We start from the raw sequence: 15,059 nt of genomic DNA, 5'->3' as shown, positions 1-15,059 counted from the left end.
ATGGGTTTTACTTTTTACTTGGACAGGTCAGGTATAGCTCTGGCTAGACGTAGTTGACAGTTATTGAGCTAGACATCTGCAGGTTTCATCCAGATGATTAGACAACTCTCCTGTTGCCTGTTTCTGACATAGGTGTCTGCAAGTCATCCTGTCATTGGTCTGTATGAACTCAGGCCTAACTGTGCTTTCCTGCCACGGGTTGCCTTTTGCCTGTGCAGGGATCGCTGAGCCATCCCTGCTGTTTGGTGGCATGGGCCTTCAAGACATCTTGGGAGTGCTGGCAGGGCAGGTTGGTGCTGCCTGCAGTGGCAAGTCAAGTGGGCATTGTGTACTGCGGCACTAACTGTTGCTTAAAGCTATGGCAAGGATGGCAGATTACAAGCAACATGCTTGTAAACATGGGCATGGGCAAAGGCCCTTTATTACTTATTTGAGAGTGCAAGCCTTTGTCCTGAGTGGAAGAGAGAGTGAGGGTAATTCTTTCATGCCTGTATCCTCTATTGGTTTTAAGAAACTCAGATATTCTACAGTATGTAAAACTGGAGTTTATCCTCAGGAAAGCCAGGGCTTAAGTGACGTTGGATTAGTTGTATTAAGAAGTTATCCACTGTAGCTCCTGCCTATCACCAGAGCATGCCCATCTTGGCACGTGTAACAGGGTCTTATCTTGAGGGGAGTCAATATTCAGCTCTCCTGGTGAGACCACAATGTCAGTGTTGGAAACTGGATGTCTAAACTTTGATTCGCCAGGAATACCTGGTGGGTTTTGGAAATCTTGGGCTGTGGAAGGCTTTTTATTTTCACCCTGCAAAATTAAAGCTTCCCAAGAGAGGACTAGCATACTGTACTTTGGTTAATGGGAACATTTGTTCTTCCAAATTAAGGGATTGCCTGTGCTGTTTCATTCTGTGCAGTATCGAGCGCAAGAGCTTTCTGATCAAGGAAGTCGAGATGCACCATCAGAGCTTTTCCCTATCACCAAGCCTAGCTGTTCTATATTTGAATGTCTGCTGGTTTCTCGCCCAATGTTAGCAGCTGTGCCTGGATGTGGCGTTTGTGTATCTGCTTTTGAAAGAGGCTTTGAACCAAATTCACCAAAACTGATGTGGGGAGAGTTAAAGCACAACCGCATGGCAGGCCCTGCCCCACATGAGACTGCCAATCCCATGTTCAGATGTGAAGTTGAGTGAGGATGAGCAAGGATGCTGCCTCTGTCCTGCTGGGGACTGTGCTGGAACGCTGCAGAGCCAGAGTTTTGCTCTGGTGGGGTCTTCTGTAAGGTAGCAGCTCTGCCACTGTGGGCTTTGTTTGAGGAGGATGGGATATGTGGCTCCCCTCCTGCAGTTGGTTTGTGTGTGGCTGCAGTCTGGCTGCCAGTGTCCTCTCCACCACCTCTGCTCTGCTCAGACCGGTCTCAGCCCTCAGACTGTTTATAGCAGAGGATGCCTGCTGCTTTCTGACAGCAGGGGAGGGCAGACTGCAGGGGCTTAATCTCGGGGTTTGGTGTGAAAGAGGCACGTAGCGCTCAGTACTAGCAAGGAAGGTCTCTTTCTCCCCGATTCCTTTCCTTCACCTCCAAACTAGATTGCTGTGAAGCTTCTTGACACTGTTAGATCAAAAGGAAATCAGTGGTGAGCTTCTGTCTGCTACTATGCAAATTAGATATCACAGCTTTTTCTGAGGTTGCTTTCCCATGAACCCCAAAAGATCTGTACAGCAACACACCAGCAGAGCACATTAACTAGCAACCAACAGCAACATAGTGGAACAATACAGTTTCATTACAGCTCACAGAATTTGCATTGGATTAAAATAGCTTAGATTTTTTCACTAGCATTGTCTTCAATTCCTTCTCTTTCTCTCTCTCTCCCCCCCCCCCCCTTTCTGCTTCAGGCAAAAAAATGAGGGCTGAATGCTGACTAAACCAATTGGACTGAGAAACCCAGGGCTTTTAATCTTGAGCTTGCAAGCCAGGGGGGCCCTTCTCAGGGCAAATAAAATCCTTTGTGAGGTTTTCGTTCTGACTGAGCTAGCCCAGGATGCCTAATCAGGAGCTGATACCGTCTGAGTTGTGCTGTGCAAAGCCTCTCGTCAAAGGCACTTCCATCCTCTCTGGTATAAGAAAGTGGGGAAAATTCACAGAAACATGGAGTAGGAGATAGCAAAGAAAAGGTGAAGAATAAGATGCCTGTGACATTAGTGAGATCAGCAGGAAATCTAAGGAGGCATATGGATTTATGGTTTGGGCTAATTTTTACAGTGTTTTGATAAGCACAACAACTTTCTGTAAAGTAAGTTTTACAGTCGTGGGAGCCACATTTCATCTTCTAATTAAAAATGAATGTTTCTTTAGATCACAGGGAGGCTTTTCTAGTGGAAAAAAACATTCCAGACCAGAATATTTATCTGTGATTTCTACTTGGAAATTTTCTTTCTTCCAATATTTAGTGTTTATTTAGATGGTCTTAAAGGTCTTTTCCAACCTAGTTGGTTCTATGATTCTAAATATTTTGAAGTACTTCTGCCTGTGTCAGGATCATATTCTTTTTCCTCACCCTTAATTTGGCTCTCTTTTCAGAAAATTTGGCTATATGTGTGCATGGGGGGCAAACAGAGCTGAGCTGTTGGGGGGTGAAGGGGATTTACCAGCTGGTCAAGCCACCGCGGCACCGTGGAACATGTCAGCCTCGACAGTAATAGGAAGTGGTGGTGGTGGTGGAGAATTGCTGCTCCCCATAGCCCTCCAGACATATTCATACTTGATTGAATGCAGGTGTAATTGGAAGCCAAAATGTCCTTAGTCCTACACTCTGTAGATGTACTAACTCTGAGTAACACCTCAGGGAAGTCCCTTTACCTGTCTTTCTCAACTTCTTCATATGCAATAGTAGTGTTTATAGTTGGTGAAGTTAGTGAACTAATTCCTCTCAAACTCTTTGAAGACAGGAGTTTTGCAGACCAGCTTATTTTCACTTGTATGATCCAGTGCATAATTGCAGCTTATCCCTCACTGCAGATTGCTTTACCTTGGGTAGAAATTTCAGAAACATAACCGATCTAGCAGCTGCAAGCTGATTTTGAAAGGGTCAGGGCCTCATGGAAAGCCTGTGGAGTTGCAGCTGGCCTGAAGCTGTGCTGGAAATGGTGTCTTCCCTATCGGATTAAGCTAATTCAGAAAAATGAGGCTTTATTCTGGAAAAAGAGTGCCTTCAAGGACGTTTTGATGCAAGTATATCAGGTTAATTATTGTTAATTAGCTATTCCCATAACTGTTCAGAGGAAACGAGGCCTAAATCACTTAGTCCCTTTTGAAAAGGAGAATGTTGCCTTTAACTACCCAGTACTTACAGGGTGTGACTATTCACACAACGTTGTTTTTGCTCATGGACTTCACCTGGAGTTCTGGAAAGGGGAGAATTTGCAAACAGAAAATAAAAACCACCATGATATTTTTACGCATGTTGTTGTTTGCATGCAAATGTAGTGAGTGTTTTAAACAACCTACATTACCTGTGTGTTGTGCACAAATGAAAATGTGGGCTGCTCCTCCTGCTTTGCCAAGAAATGCTGAGCTGGGAGGACCATGACCATGGTCAAAGCAAACCATAAGGTCAGGATTCAGACAGAGACTTGTGAGCTCAACTTTTTAGTTGTTCCTCAACTCTGTGGACAAACTGATTCTGACCTGGCAGAAAACGGTGTTTTATTCACAGCAGTTTTTCCTTCTTGGCTTCTTAAAAAGGTCAGTGAAGAGCCAGGCTGAGTGGTACTTTAGTGCTAGAGGGAGCCAGCTTCCCATCCACAGAAGCCAGTGGTGTCCAGGTGTACAATTAGATGCTCAAGAGGAATGTGTGTTTTGGTGGTATTGAGCTAAATAGGCGGTGGTTTTCTATTATGCAGAAATCAGAATAATAACTCTCATCTTCCTTGTCTTGCTGTTCATGCTGTTAGGTTGGCTGGGAGTGCCCTCAGTGAGCATCCAACTTTGTGCTCGGGGGATTTACATCTCCCAGATCCCTTAATGCTGAGGCAAACAGTGGGGAAGGTCTGCACTGGGTATGCTGGAGTTCCATTCCCCATGTTTCAGGCGGCTGAATACTAAGTCCTGGAGCAACCACCTCCTCTGGAGTATCAGGCAAATCTATAATGAGCGTCCAAAGAGGTGAAGTTTCTTAAGCTGCTGAATTGATTTTTGTTGCTCTGAGTGCCTTCTTGGTTGTAGGTAGTTTTCTTCTGGCAATCTGTGGACACTGTGGGATGGATAAATTCAATACATTGCTGGAGCTGCCTGACATTTTGTCTTAATTCTAAAGGCAACCCCCAAAAAAAAAACCTAGTATCTGCAGTTTTCCAATCCTAATTTCCCTTCCTACAGCCAGCCTGCTTTAGTCATGCTGTCTCTTCCCTGCCTACTCAGTGGCCTGTGGAAGCCTCCTCAAAGGCTTCTTCATGCCCCTGCTCCTGGTCTGTCAAAGTGTCTTCTTCCAGCTATAGTCTACAGACCAAGAGTGACCTGTGGCATAGGTTTTGATGGAAAGCTGCCTGCACAACATATCTTTTGCTTGGACTCAGGTTAAATAATACCTTCATAGCAACTTACCTTATTCATATGAGTTGAGGAGCTGGCTAATGAACTTGTTCTGTGCTTTCAAGAAATACCATAATCCCGTGACTGGGAGGTTTGCATTTCCTTCCCGTGTGAAGGGGGCTGTGAAGGTGCACTGCTCAGGTGCTCATTTCTTCCCAGTGTGCCATGTTCCAGCAGAAGATACTGGGGGGAGAAACATTAGAAACTGCTCATTTTCTTAAGCAGGAGGAAGTGCAGCACTGCAGGAGTAGGAGGTTACATCTGCGCTTCTGTGGAAGACGTGTCTGTTGGTACAATCCAGCAAACCCTGGCCATACAGTGTAAGGTCTGTCCTTGAGTGGAGACGGGAACCTTGTTCAGTACTGAGCAGGGGCATTTCTGGAACTGATTTGGGAGGAGTGTTTCTTTTGGGCTTTTTTTTTTTTTTTTATCTCCTCTGAAGTGCTGTGCTCATGTACAAACATTTACACACACAGCAGTTACAGGGAAGTTGTTCAGCATAGTATCAGTGCATGAGTGCACCCATTATTAACTTCCATGTAAAAGAGTTACAGAGGGGAGTTTACAAGGCATTTTTAGTTCAGGTTAACTATTAAAATGAAAGTTTAATTACATACATTATTGACTTAAGCCTCAGTGAAGGTTGGTCACAGGCACAAATAAAGCCGATTTACCCACCTCAAGCATCTTGCAGAACTTCTGTTTGTAAGCAGCAGCTCAGATTTTCCTTACACCAAAAGGTTTTACCTTTCTGACTAAACCCTTTTAAACAATCGCTCATTATAGAAACCATAGCATTACTTTGATTTAAGTAAGGGCTGGGTTTGTGTTTTTCATTAGCTTAAGGTAACTAGGAAGATTTAATCTAGTTTTTTATTACCCTGACACCAGTTTATGCCACCGATGCATTGCAGTTATTCCAATTCGTCTTTGTTGCCTCTTCAGCAAGTGTGGAGGGCCAGATTACAGTGGCATTCACACATCACCTGCAGCCTGGGACTGCATGCCTGCACCCTGCGTGCAAGCGTTGCTGTCTGCAATGGGAAGGAAAGACAGGCAGGCAGTCAATGTAGCGGAGCCAAGACTTGTTTTCCAGACAAGGAAGTTGTCCCTCACTACAAGGGAGATCCCAGGCAGATTGAAAGATCGCCGTGGGGGTGTTTTATGTAGGTGCAGTTCTACTACACATGCAATATCGTAAATGCTCACAACCTATCCCCTTCATTCTTGTTAAAAAAGCTTGCTCTCTCTTACTTCTTCGAGGAATAATAATGGCCCTGTTAAGTTGGAAAGAGAAAACCTCCCCCTTGTTAGAAAGGAGTGCCAGAGAGAAGGAGAGAGAGCACATTGGCTTTTAGAAGAGATATTTAGTCATTCTTTTCTGCGGAAGGCTGGCAGGGAACATTGCAAAGTTCATTTCCGAACCAGAAGAGTGTGTAAAGACTGCTTGTTTTATTCACTACATTAATTGTACTTCACATATTACTCATAATACTAAAATATCCAAATCACTTCACCGTATACCAGGGACATTTAGCTGCCAATTTTCAGATTGTCGTAAATTGAGTGTGTCTGTTTGAACCAGCCAAAATAATCTGGGTTAGATCACAAATGTATCTATGTCTGAGTATGGGGGTGTGGAGGGAAAGAGGGACTGCCATGGCAGAAGGAATGCTTAACACCTTGGAAATGTTGTCAAAGGAGCAAAAAAGAAGATAGTGGTTCCTATTTTTATCTGCCTGTGCATTTCTGCTCAGCAGGTCATATCCTTCACCTGCCACTTTTAATTTCCTTTTTCCACAGATGAATGTGACTGAGCTTGTCTAAAAGTGCATCTCTTTGCTCTTCAGCATTGTTGTGTGCCTGCATTTCACATCTCTCAGTGCATAGCATTGGGTTTACCTTCCAGCCCAGTCTTCTGCTCCCAGCAAGCATTGAAAGGAGCTGTCTTACCATGGACCTGGGAAGGTTTAATGTGGGCACCTGAGGTCCCCAGGCACACTCCACTGCTGCCTGGCATAGTGCCTGCAGTGACATCCCCTTGCAATAGGAGCAGCTGCTTGTGGCTGGATCTGGCCCTGGAGCTGACACCAGGCAGAGCTGACCAAGCTCATTCACCAGGAGGAATCAGGCTTCCTCCCTCTGGAGACCTTATAAACAGATGCCACCTTTAGCTCTTCTTCACAAGACTGGGCAACCCCAAATCCTGGTACCTCCAGGATGGGCAAATCTGGTCCCTGTTTTGCTTTCCATTGCTCCAAAGTTCATTGGAGCCAAGTTCATTGCTTCATTGCACCATATTCCAGTGCAGTGTGAGCAGAGGGGGGTCAGATGCAAAGCTCAGAAAAAAGACACTGTGGAGTCACTGGTAAAACTGCATCCCCAGGAGGGATATGCATGCTGTAGCTTCTCATTCTTGGAAGTTATTTTCAGTAGATGTTCTAGGGGTAAGATTTAATTCAGTGGCTCCTAAATGCATCTCCCCAAGTGTCCCTGAGGCTTGTTGTTGCTGTTCCTTGCTACTGTGGAGTACAGGCTGGGAGGAGGCATGCAGAATGAGAGACACAGAATGAGAAATGGCACAGAGCAGGAAGACTTCTTCCCTGTTTTTTTTTTTGTAATATGCCTTAAGATGTCATCTCCTCAGTTGCAGCCTTGAATAGGGAGAGCCACATGCCAAAAATGTCAATTTTCCCTTTGCAGATAGGATTGTGAGTGAAGAAGAAAAAACAGTGACAATGATGGCATCTAATACTGCTATTGGTAATCACACTCATTGTTACGATTTTCTTGAATACATCTTAAAATAACCTTTAGTGATCAGTGCCATCATCTTTATTTTACACATGGGGTAACTGAGTCAGACAGAAATGAAGTAACTTGCTGTCACTGCCAGCAGTGGGAATGGTCAATTTAGTAAAGGCTGGCATACTGGAAATTGAGTAGCAGTAGTATGAACAGTAGAGTGGATGAAGGCTGTGTGCTATCTTCGGGAATCTGAAGCATCTGTGTGCATGTTGAATAAAGGCTGAGCTTATCCTGCAGTACGTTCTTAATCACTGAAAGATGCTCCTCTATGCCAGCTGAAACCTTAAAGACCTGGTTTTGGAGCTTCCATTCCATAGTTAAATGTGGTAGAAGTTCCCAGGCAGCTCCAAGAGTGAAGGAGTGGCGATGGGCTGATGGAGGGACCACATGAATCTTCTTTCCTTTTGGAGTCAAAGTTGTGAGGTTATGAAAGGTGGCACCATGTTGAGGAAGGGGAGTAAGGCTTCTGCTCCTTTCTACTAATGCTGGAAACAGGTTTGGTCTCACCTTTCACTGGCATTTCTTTACCACTGTCCTCAGACCTAAGCTTAGTGATTTAGGCTGGTGTGTCATCACACTAATTGTGTCAGGTGTATTTCAGGAGCATTTCAGACTTTCATCTGAAGCACATGCTCACTTTGAGGTGCAGCCTTGTTGAGTTCATGGGACTGGTAAGCACCCCTGTTAAGCATGTGGATTGCCAGATACCTAGAGTACCTTGAAGACTTTTGCCATTGAGCATCCTTGAATTTACAGGGCTGGTGACTACGTGCCCCAGAAACAGGCAGTGTTGGGTATGTGACTTTCTGTTGAGCTAGAGAATTTTGTGGTTTCAATCCTGTCTTTGGTTGCATCTGATTGCAAAAGAAAGTCATCACCTCTAAGGAACTCCTGCTTGCAGAACAGTTTAAAATGTCATTGAAAATGAAAAGGGAACATTTTTGTAGGACAGATGGTTGGCCTATGCTGAGCATATCACTGCCTCTCTTGCTGTCTGCGTTAGGAACTCTAGACTTGTTCTTTTAGCACAGACTTAGTTTTCCTTTCCTTTAGCTGAAGCAAGAGTGTGCATCTTTGAAAAATGACTTAGCAGTGATAGGAATCAGTCTTTGTAACCAATTATCCATTGTCTTTTGTTTCATTTTTGAAAGTAAATGAGAGATTGGTTAAATTGACTTAAAATTCATAATTGTCCAGTGTTTCTTTGTTATTCTTTTTTTAAGAACTAACCATTCTTGAGATTGCTTTCTGGTAATTTGATTCTGTATTGTGGGTTAAACTTCAGGTACAGTGTCTAGCCTGGATAAATGCTGATTTGTTGACAAAGAAATCAAGTAACCATAGTTCAAATATATGCCGACAATTGCAGGAATATCATCACCGATCTCATAGTGAAGCTGTTACTTGTATCTGTAGTGAGCCATAGGGACAAAAATAAACTTTAAAATACTTAACATAATATATATATAAGAAGTTTACTTAATATGCTTAAAGTATCTAAAATAAATAAATAAGCTTAAGTTTTTTGAAATTGGTGGTTTCAGATGTGCAAATATTGAAGTTGGAGCAAATAAAAAAGAACTGATTTTTAAAGATGCCATCTATTTTCTAGGCAGTAATTCCCTTTAAGGCATCTGAGATGGGGTACCTGCAGTCATCTATGACTTTAGGTCTTGAAGTGCCTACGCAGAGATGTTAGACTTATTATGGAAGTGATACCCTTCTAAAATGTGATTGATTGCTAATGATTCCTGATGTCCTCTTTCAGTATCCACAATGGAGTAATATCGGTGTTCCAGCGTAAGGGTCTCCCGGACCATGAACTTTACAACCTCAATGAAGGAGTCAGGTAAGAGACTTGCCTTTACACAAGATGTCTTTAGCACAGAACTGTCTGCTGGCACTTGCGCTAGAAAGCTCCTACAGCAGTATTACAGCGGATTTTTTTCCCAGTGGTAGTTTCAACCAGTATTGTCAATTTGGCCTCAGTGCATAGTTTTTGCTGATGTGTGTGTCAACACCTCATTGCACAGTAGGAACTGAGTTCCTCCTTCTGCAAGAGAGATACTCAGATGTGTGGAGGATGGATTGTTTTAGTCTATCTTGACATACCAGATTGAAATTAAGGAAAGGAAAATGGGGACCCCCTCTAGTAATGCAGCCCTATTCTGCTGCAACAACGATGCCCTTTCCATAGGTGTCAGGCCTAGCTCTGAAGTCCTTCCCTTTCATCTGCAAAGGATGTAAAGCCTGGTGGTCCCTAACATCTAGCTGCTTCTTCTGCACAAGCTGAATATGTTGTGTTATAAAGCTGTCTTCTCAACACAGTGACCTTAGTAACACAGTTTAAGGTTCCTACTTCTTTCTCATACTTTGATGATACCGTTTGCAACAGACTAAATAGGAGTGAGATGTATAATGGGAACTCTTCTTCCTGAAAAACTAAACTGAAAAAAAAACCCAAAACCAAACCAACCAACCAATAAAAATAAAAACCCCACCAAAAAAAAAACCCCAACCAAAAAAACCCCCCAAGAGAGAAGCTGAAAATCCTACCATTCCAATTATTTACATTATAATTGTAAAGATAAGCTTACCAAGAGATAAGCTGATACCTGGATTTACAGCACTTCACTTTTTACTACGTTTCTAGCACTTCTAGTTGCTTACTAAACCCTCTCTCCTTGACAAGGGCAATGTGTAGCAGATTTCATTTTACAAATTTGGCCCAATGCCCAACACCGTAGAATAAAGGTAGGAAAGAATATGCACTTCCAAAAGACAGACAGCTTATTACCTTCCTAGCTGTCTTCAGATAAGAGCCTCAGTGATTCCCTTTCCCTTACTGCTTATTCCCACTCAATCCATGTTCCAGAATCTGACAATATCCATAGAATATCCAGATATTCTGGGATTATCTCTCCCTGTTTGGTTCTCAGTCTGGAATAGCTGGCCCTGTCTGGTTCCTTTGTTTGTGGAAATATCCAGGCAAATGACATTTAGTCTGTGATTTCTCTTTTTCCTGCTCTCTCTGTCTTTTGAAATTAAAAGAAACTTATTCTCCAGCTATTTCTTGCTTCTCTGGGGAGAAAGTGACACATAAAGAATAGCTTTTCTAGGATGGCTGTCAGTTAGCATGATCCATCAATCATTTCAAGTTAGTTATTGGAATAATAGTTAATCATTGTTACTGGAAGTGTAGTTAGGATTCTTTAGCTTTATCTGAATGACAAAAAAAGATGGTTCTGGGCTGAGATTTCCTGGCCCAATGCATTTGCCTCAGGATGCTCATCTGCTGGTGAGGGAGAAGAGAAAAAATTATCTGCTGATGTGACAGAGACAAATGCAGTCTTGTATGAACCAACAAACAGAAGACAGACATTACAAATAGATTGTTCTTTTTTTCCATTTTATGATAGGCTTTGCTTCCACATGATAGACCCATTTCTTTTTGTTAGGGTAAGGATAACACTGCTTTCTTGTTACCTCAGCTGATCACTCACTTTGGGGGAATGACTGGTGACTTTTACCTGAACTGATGCACAAAATACTGTGAAATTTAGACTGAGCTAGCAAGCTGCTGTCATAAATGAGGCACCAGCAGCGTAGCTGTCCTGGGATGAGTGAGTGGAGAGATGCAGCATGGCTTTCAGGGATGGTTCTTTTCTACTGCTGCTTTGAGGTTGTTCCCTCTCGTGTCCAACTTGGCCTGAACAGCCTTCTAATTTACTGCCAAAAGCTGTCCACCCTCTCAAGAGACAATTCTGAGTTTGTTTTTGTGTTTTCATGTGTGTCCTGCTTGCTTCATTCATAGAAAAGTTAAGCTGAGAAAACTGCGAGTGAGCAAACAGGATGCAACAGCCAGAAGATCTGTCTGTAAATGAGAGCATAGTAGTGGTATTTTTTAAGTATGCCTGTTCACATGCTCAGCCATGGCCTCTTGCCAGAAGCTACTGCATTCCTGGTGTTTGCTTCATTTTATTGCTGATTACAGTCAATAACATTTTAGGGCCTCCTAACGATTTGCATACAAAGCCCTTTTGCCTCACTTAAATTCAGCTCAAAGCATAACTAAGAAATACTGATTTGACACAAGCCAAAAATATCTGGCTTACTGCTATTGTTATTTAATTCAAAATAACTTTCTTTGGGTTAGTGTTATTATTGAATACAAAAATACCTGATTCATAAACATGACCTCAGAATTGGAACAAGTGTATTTTGCCTCATGATTGCCTTAGATGCATTTTTCCCACAAGTACATAAATGCAAAGAAACAAATAGCCATTATTTCCGCTGGGCAGAATTTGAGTGCAGAAGCGTTCAGGTAAACAGTTTTTTTCCAACAATAACAGGAATAAAAGAAGTTATTTTATTTTACCACTTTAATTACAGTATATTCTGGGATACTTTCATAATTAAACCATGAATATCCAAGTTGACTCACAGACCAGGTGTAAATATTTATAAACAGCTTAACCTGCAATATTTGCACATCACCATTTTGACTCAGGAATGTCACATATATTCAACTATTGCATGTCACATACATGCAAACGAATATGTATAACTTCCTTTTCTGAACACACATCTCGAGGCTTTGAACCCTGGTTATGTATGCACTAATTATTTAAGAAAATATCAGTGGGTACAAATTGTACAATACCATTTACTTTTCTAGGTTTGATTCTCAAAAGCTGCCACTTGTACACCAATGTCTTCTGACACCATTTGCACTCTTCTGGAATTAGAAAGTGGCCTTAAATATGGAGTTTCATAGCTCTCAGAAGCCCTACTACAGAAAAACAGTGTGAGATTTGTGTCTCTCTCATATTACTGTAACTCCTGAATAACTGCTCAAGCTAATGAAGTATAGTGAAGTGATGAGAAGATACTCCAGTAACTGGGAGTATCACCAGTGTATGGCCTGTACATTACTTCTTATGAGCCCTTACTAGGTGATTTAATAGGGATTGATTCAAAAGTCATGTAATAAAGATCTATATGCATATACTTACTGTTCAGTGTTTCTCTTGGTGCATGTGATTATAACTGTATAGGAATTGTATAGTGTTTTTTCCTTTTTCATTTCATGTACCTTATGTCATTTCAAAGTGTTTATTTACACCACTTGTAAATCAAGGAAGAAAAAGAAGGAAAGGGAAACACAGTGGAAGCCGGATGTCCTGTATTAAGCTAATACATATTTATAGCTGCCTCTTTTCTGAGTTTCAGGATACTGATTTGATGCAAACAAAGCACATTTTAGTGGCATTTCCTCTTTCACAGCAAGAGTTCAAATCTAGTAAAATTGCATGTTTGCATTTGCTTCATTTAATTTAACAGATATTATACAGTGTTAGACTTTCTATTCTGAGTAATGTTGCAAGAGTTAATTTCAAAATAAACCAAAGAAGCAGCAGCAGGAGGTTGCAGAAAACTCAGGAGCTATTTTATCATATTTTGTGTGAATGTATATTCTCATCTTAATTTATGTAGTTATTAAACTTCAGGCAAACACCTGATACCAATGACAGAAAAGCTTCATAAGAGCCCTTGACTGGCTTCAAAATCAGATGTGCTTGAAGTGAGGTCTTCTATCTGATCAGGGATCTCATTTAGGTTTAATCAGATTTTTACCTGGATTCTATCATGGTGCCCATGTATCTATGATTATTCAGTAATCTGAATGATCCAAGATCTGACAGGTGACAACCTAGCTGATTTTTGTTGAGAAAAATTTTGCAAGGCTGAAAAAACAAAATTACAAGCAATGTCTTGGACCCAGTTTTGTTGTGGATCTCTTTTAAATGAATCTGAGATGAATCTGGGTGCAGAGGACATCAAACACCAGTGCTCTGATGTGGCCTGAGGGCCTCACTATTTCACTAGAAATTAATTAAGTAGCATGAAGTATTTGTGTTATTAGGGATTCACAAAGCAAGACACATTAATTGTGCTGTCAGTTCTTCCTCTACCCTGTAAATAGAGATGCTAATGTAGCTAAGTACTGGTTGGTGTGATGCAGTCCAGTGCATATAATTAGCTACAAGGGGGTTGTTTAGTTCACTTACAGTTGAAAAAATGAAAATGTGGTGGGATTTTATCAGAGGACTAGTTATTGGACAAGTAGAACATAATTCTGTATTTCCTGCCCTAAATACCAGGAATTATCAGTAGAACCTAAAATATGAAAAGCTAAGGTATTTGCAAATTGCCTGTTCAAGACAATGAGGAATCTGGGACTAGATTTCAGTGAGTTGCTAGCTTGAGGAGAGGGTAGAAGATTAAGCAAAACCTGTCAGTATAAAGTATCAAGATTTTTTTTTGAATCAGTGGCACAAAGAGATATATGGGAATAAATTGTCTCTATCATAGGAAAACTCAAAACTGAAAAAAAAAACCTTTCTTGTTACTTTAACCCTAAAAATAGTTATTATTTATGTTAAAAGTGAGAAAAACCTTCATTGCCATTGCTTCTGATCCAGAAAAAAAATCACACCACCTGGACAGTAAATTTTTACTTTGGGTGAGCATTACTACAATTTGTCTGTAACATTCTTGTACTCGCTGACGTACTCTTAAGGCTTTAAGACTTTAACAGTCTTTGGGGGAAGTGAGTTTTAACCCCTGCTAAGAGGTTATCAGTGAGTAACATTGAGGATGGAGTCTCTGGGCACTGCAGGGCTTGTTCTCTCCCATATGTTGTAAGAGCAGGCCAAGGAGCCTAGCCATACAATGACCATCCGTGGAAAGGTCTATGGCTAAAGCCTGAGCTGGCTTTGAAAATTTTGGTCCGTATATAGTTTGTCTCTAGCTGAAAAGGATTTTGATGCTTAAGAACATCTGAAAAACTCCTTCCTTTTGTTTATTTTCTATTTCATTTATGCCTGGAGTGTTTACATAAGGTGCTATGAGGCAGTATAGATAAATAAATAAGATACTGTATTTCAGCCTCCGAAAGATTGACCTTCTTCTCTTTTCCCTGAACTTTCAGAAGATCTCAAGAGGCTGTGCTGAAGCATGTGGTGCTAAAAACATCAGATCCAGCTCCTGCAGACTTTTTCATGGAGCGTATGGATATGCTGGACTAACTAAACCACATGTATTTATTTACTACTTAAAAAACTTGATTAGTTATTTGTTAAAGACATAACCCAAAGAGATAGATTATAACATGCTACTGAAACTATAACTTACAGAACTACCCAAAGTGAAGTAGGTATTTAGATTTTAAGTTGAATTTCATACCACTCTTCATGAGACCTGAGGTGATCATAGAGTCAGGTTTTCAAAGGAGCTCCAGGCCAGATTTTCATGTGTTTAGAAAACCCAGCTGGGACTACACTTCTATAAGGTCCAACCTCTCATTTATGCATCTAAATAGCAACCTGAGTGCAGAGAAGTATATCTAGGACCCAATGTGTGAGACATTAATACAGCTTTTTGGCAATGTGTAGTGAGTTTTATCTGGATACAAACATTGGGCTCGGGAATCGGATTGAATTCTGTTTTCAAATTTGAGGGTTGTTTGTGGGAATTTTTTTGCTTATGAGTTTGGTTTGCTCAGTGAGTTTGCTTTGTAGGTTTTAGTGTAAAGGAGTCATAATAGGCAGAGCTAAGCTGTTAAATTCCTACCTGCTTTTTGACTGAAAATGTATGA

The 15,059-nt window shown here is 41.3% G+C and overlaps 1 protein-coding gene across 8 annotated transcripts in view; it reads left to right on the top strand.

Moving 5' to 3' along the window:
• PRR5 (proline rich 5) overlaps positions 1-15,059 on the top strand; it is a 93,416-nt gene that overhangs the window by 39,586 nt on the left and 38,771 nt on the right. For all 8 annotated transcript variants that reach the window (XM_057427050.1, XM_057427011.1, XM_057427065.1 and 5 more), the window contains one exon: positions 9,165-9,245. In XM_057427050.1, coding sequence (XP_057283033.1) covers positions 9,165-9,245 — 81 coding nt within the window. The remainder of the gene's footprint in view (positions 1-9,164; positions 9,246-15,059) is intronic.

Source organism: Pezoporus wallicus, unplaced genomic scaffold (assembly GCF_028554395.1).
Source record: "Pezoporus wallicus isolate ANWC-B61680 ecotype Strahan unplaced genomic scaffold, APGP_CSIRO_Pwel_v1 scaffold_3294, whole genome shotgun sequence".
NCBI classification, from domain to species: Eukaryota; Metazoa; Chordata; class Aves; order Psittaciformes; family Psittacidae; genus Pezoporus; species Pezoporus wallicus.
This window is presented reverse-complemented; position numbering and strand designations above follow the sequence as displayed.